Here is a 4,968-nt window from a genome sequence, read left to right as displayed (position 1 = left end):
TCTCAGTATCATGATGTGTAGCGTTTTCCTTTTCATTCAGTATTTCCAGTCTTTGCTCATGCTTATTACCATGATGTCTATCATGCCCCCCTTCAGTTGAAGTAGTAAACAATGATACTTGCTCAATACTTTCATGTGTCGTGTCTTCCTTTTTATTTAGAATTTCTGTTTGTGATTGATCCTCCATACCTTGATGTATCGCGCAATCCTCTTCTGTTCGTGATTCATAATCACGATGTGTCGCATGCCTCTCTTCAATTAGAATCCTTGTTTGTGATCTAACCTCAATATTTTCCTGTGTCGCGCGTTCCTCTTGATTTATGATATTTTCCTGTGTCGCGCCATCCTCTTGATTTATGATATTTTCCTGTGTCGCGCATTCCTCTTGATTTATGATATTTTCCTGTGTCGCGCCATCCTCTTGATTTATGATATTTTCCTGTGTCGCGCGTTCCTCTTGATTTATGATATTTTCCTGTGTCGCGCCATCCTCTTGATTTATGATATTTTCCTGTGTCGCGCGTTCCTCTGATCTAACCTCAATATTTTCCTGTGCCGCGCATTCCTCTTGATTTATGATATTTTCCTGTGTCGTGCCATCCTCTTGATTTATGATATTTTCCTTTGTCGCGCGTTCCTCTTGATTTATGATATTTTCCTGTGTCGCGCGTTCCTCTTGATTTATGATATTTGTTGGTGTTCTGTCCTCAATACCATCCGGTGTGGCGCATCCCTCTTCATTCAAAATATCTTACCTTGGCCTCTGCTCACGACTATCATGTGTCGCATGCCCCTCTACAATTGAAGTGTCTGAACACGATGTATATCCAATACCAACCTGTGTCAAGCTTTTTTTTTCATTTAGAATTTTGGTTAGCAATTTCTGCTCAATATCAAGACATGCTGCACGACCCTGTTCATTTGCATGTTGTATCCGTGATAAACGTTCAATATCACCTCTCTCTTCTCCCTCTTCATGTAAACTTTCTGGACATCGTTTATGTTTAGCATCACGTTGTTTAGCGTGTCCTACTTCGTTTAGAATTTTCGAACTCGACATATGTTCACTATCACACTGTGTCTCGTGTCTCTCTTCAGTTACAATCACAGGAGATGACATGTGCTCATTATCATCATGTATCGAGTGTCCCTCTTCATTTCGAATCAATCTTCGGTCACCGTTCAGAGGATGAACACGTGATTTTGTCTTTTTCCGAAACATCGTTATGCATACTGGCTGCTAAGAAAGAAAATATTACATTATTTCTTGGTTTGTTTTATTTTCACCGTAATTCTATTTGAACTTTAGATTACATATGTACTATACCTCACCTTTTTCCACAGACAGCACATCACGAAAAGTAGACTTAGAAGACAGAAAGGCAGGCAAATACCAACAAGTATATAAGTTAACTTTTCATCCTTTTGGGGTATCGGTGTATTTCCCTTAGCTATATGGGTATTTGTTGTTGTTGCTGATGGTGCTGTTGTTGTATTTGATGTTAACATCTTTGATGTAGCTTCTGTTGTTGGTTTTGGTGTTATTGGATTCGTACATGAAATTGGGGGGCATTCGATGTGTAGGAATCCATGAATTTCAGCTACTGCAAAATTGAATGTTTTCATAAGATAAATGATTAATCATCACCCATAAAACAAGGTCCATGGGCCACATTGCTTACCCTAGTCACCTTGACCCTGTCTTGTTCCGCTGTTCTGATTTTTAAGATATTTTTATCAATCTTTATTCCCATGAAAATGTTGACCCCACATTGTGGCCCAATCCTGGCCCTGAAGGATCCCAATATAACGGAAAATTAATTCACTTAGCATTGCTATGCCTTAACACCAATATGATTAACATGGTCTTGTTGTTCTAGATAAGCCCAAGGTCACAAAGTGATAGATCAAGGTTTGATATCTTGCTATAAGAAATATATATACAAGATATGAAATATCCATCTTATATAATTCAGAATCTATTAAAAAGGTCAGTTTTAATAAAAGTAGGTCAATAATCAAGGTCAAGGTCACAAAATCAAACACCAAAGTATAACAAGCTTTGTTATAACGAATGTATGCACAAAAATATGATAGCTTTGCTTTGAATAGTTCAGTAGATATTGAAAAGATCAGGTTTTTAAGAAAGTGGGTCGCGGTCACAAGGTCAAATACAATTGCCGTACACAGTCTTATCATGAAGTATCTATATACAAAATATGAAAACCCTTGAAAAATTCCAAAGATATTTAACAAGTTACATTGTTTTAAAGATGATTTAAAATTTCAACGTCAAATCAAGGTCACAATGTCAAACGTAACGAAATAAAAAGATCTTGCGTTAAAGAATATATGTGGAGAACATCTTGAATAGTTCCTAAGATATTTAACACGTTACATTTTCTTAAAAATATGTAAAATTTCAATGTCAAGTGAAAGTTACGATGTTAAACTTCACAAAATAAAAAGATCTTGCCCTAAAGAAGTACACACTTGAGATTTGGATTGATGTCAATTTTTGCGAAGTTTATTTTTTATTTCTACGTGAAAGGAGAATTCGGAAATCAAAAATTAAAACTGGGGTCCCAATGTTTGTTTTGGGCTACAGTCATCTAAAACTGACCTTTTTGCACTTGGAAAATTTGTTCAATTCAACTTGATTTGTCTGTTGGTGTCAACACAACATATTCAAGACAAATCAATCATTACATAGAGTATATACAGTATAGTTTATAACAAAGTTTAATACAAGTATTGTAAGTAAATGATGACCTTTTGAACTTGATATGAGAAAAAAAACCATGATATCAAATTTGAGAGTTTGCATGTAAAAGGACACATTAGGAGTAATGTTAATTTCTACAATTTTGCATAATATTCAAGGTTTGTATTAAAATTCAAAATAGAACTTTAAAAGTGGGAGTTGGAGTTCAAAATCTTAAATTGTTGGCAAAAATGAATGATAAGTTTATGAAATATATCAAGTAAATTTATTCAAACTTTTTTTTAAGAAGCTGTGTTCTAAATACGTAATATATTTCCATCAATGGGATGAGTATTGAACCAGTAAATACATAGTTGTAGCATCCTGCGCAGTTTTGCGAAAAAGCTAACTTCCTTAAAGAATGCATATACAAAATCTGAAAGCCAGTCAATAATAATTCAGGATATATTGAATGGGTCAAAATTCCTATTAAACGTAAGTCAAATTTCAAGGTTTAAAAAGTTTAAGTTAGCTCATTACACTATGGCTCGTTAAAACACATCATACTTATGAAGTATGATTTCACCATCGAAAAAGTGATACAAGCTCTCAAGTATTTAATATGAATTTTTTTTGGTGATTTATCGCGGAATGATAAAAAAGTATGTTTTGTTTGCAAATACGGTACTTTAGAGTCCAAATTTCGCTGTGATTTGATGCATAATATGAATATCTAAGACAATATGCCTAAACTACTCAGATAGGCATTCTAATTTTTTAAATGACAAAATATTTATGAAAATCAAAAACGTTATTTGCTAACGTTTTTTTTTAATCTACGGATGAAATCTTCAAAACATGTCAATTAGAAAAAATACATATCTGAAAAATATATTTTAAAAAGAAATTGAAATGAAGTGGTATATATATATATATATATATATATATATATATATATTACCTGTAAATTTGAACCAGAAGTATCCATCAGCACTTGCATTTGACAATGTTAGGTTTAAACAGCTGGTGTTTGTTTCGAAAAAGAAACCCTTGAGGAAATGAATGTTATTGTTGCACGTAAGATTAATATGTCGGTTTCCATCATCAAGAATTATCATCTGTGTACAGCTACCATTGTCGCTGAACAAGCGTAGATCGAAAACTTCTATCTTGATCATACTAATTGTCGATGACGAATGGATAGAGCAAGACAGCGGGAAACTATCCGTATTACTGCTTATCCCTTCTTTAACATAGCTGTTTCCTTGGAGATGCAATGATCCACCCGTATCCGAGGTTTGGCTAACAGTTTTGTTGTTTCCTAGATTCACAATCTTTGCATCTATGAATAAATGTAAACATGTGAAATGAAAAGGCGAAGATAACGAACAGTGACCAATCTCCTAATTCCTATAAAAATACAAAATTAAAAAGAGGGCAAACACGGATGAATCCTGTGCAATCTTTCTATCTCAAAATACCCCTAAACATGCAAATCCTTTTATCTAAAACCGTAAAATGCTACACAATCTTTCTACCTCTAAATCTTTCTGAGCATGTAAAAAATATGAAATTTTTCTATCTTTAAATATATCAGAACATTTTAAATACTACAGGATATTTGTATTTATAACAATATATAATTATAATCTACCGATTATAGAGTCTTAAAAACGAAGTACTGGCTGTATAAAGGTGTCTTTTTCTGCGTACTACTATTTTTATCCCTTGACAAAATATTTGTCAATTTTAACTTCATTTAAAAAATCCAGATCACAAAATCTTTGATTTTAATAGTTTTGAAAAACAACACCTCTGTTTTCCTTCAGTAAAACTGGTGTCACATGCCCTTGATCCAAGTTTGCAGTTCTCATCATCCTTTTATCATTTCTGAAGATTCCATGTATGTATCAGTCCCATTTCTAGAGTTATACCAGACTTATGTTTAGGGTCAGAGGTCAAGATCGCGAGGGTTGCATGACCTTGATACCAATTTACAGATCCCATCATCCTTTTATTATTTCTGAAGATTCCATATCTTTATCAGACCTACTTCTTAAGTAACACCAAATTCATTATCTAAGGTCAGAGGTCAAGGTGCTTGGAGTCATACTGATTTGTATATATCACCATCCTTTCATCATTTCTGAAGATCTCACATGTCTATCAGACTTAATTCTTAAGTAATAGCAATCTTATGTTCTAAGATCAGAGTCACTTGATTATTGTTTGTAGATCTTATCATGTTCTTGTCATTTCTGAAG

The 4,968-nt window shown here is 33.6% G+C and overlaps 1 protein-coding gene across 1 annotated transcript; it reads right to left on the bottom strand.

Annotated features, from left to right (window-relative positions):
* Window positions 1–751: 751 nt before the first annotated feature.
* On the bottom strand, window positions 752–4,040 carry LOC130053621 (uncharacterized). Its single transcript, XM_056160984.1, has 3 exons — window positions 3,666–4,040; window positions 1,333–1,604; window positions 752–1,240 (listed from the first exon to the last, which is right to left on the bottom strand). The coding sequence occupies exons 1-3, from the start codon at window positions 3,880–3,882 to the stop codon at window positions 752–754; spliced, it is 978 nt and encodes a 325-aa protein (XP_056016959.1). The 5' UTR covers window positions 3,883–4,040.
* Between the last annotated feature and the right edge of the window lie 928 nt (window positions 4,041–4,968).

The sequence above is a fragment of the Ostrea edulis genome, chromosome 3 (assembly GCF_947568905.1).
Source record: "Ostrea edulis chromosome 3, xbOstEdul1.1, whole genome shotgun sequence".
NCBI classification, from domain to species: Eukaryota; Metazoa; Mollusca; class Bivalvia; order Ostreida; family Ostreidae; genus Ostrea; species Ostrea edulis.
Note: the sequence above shows the minus strand (reverse complement) of the source record. Positions and strands in the feature narration are given on the sequence as shown.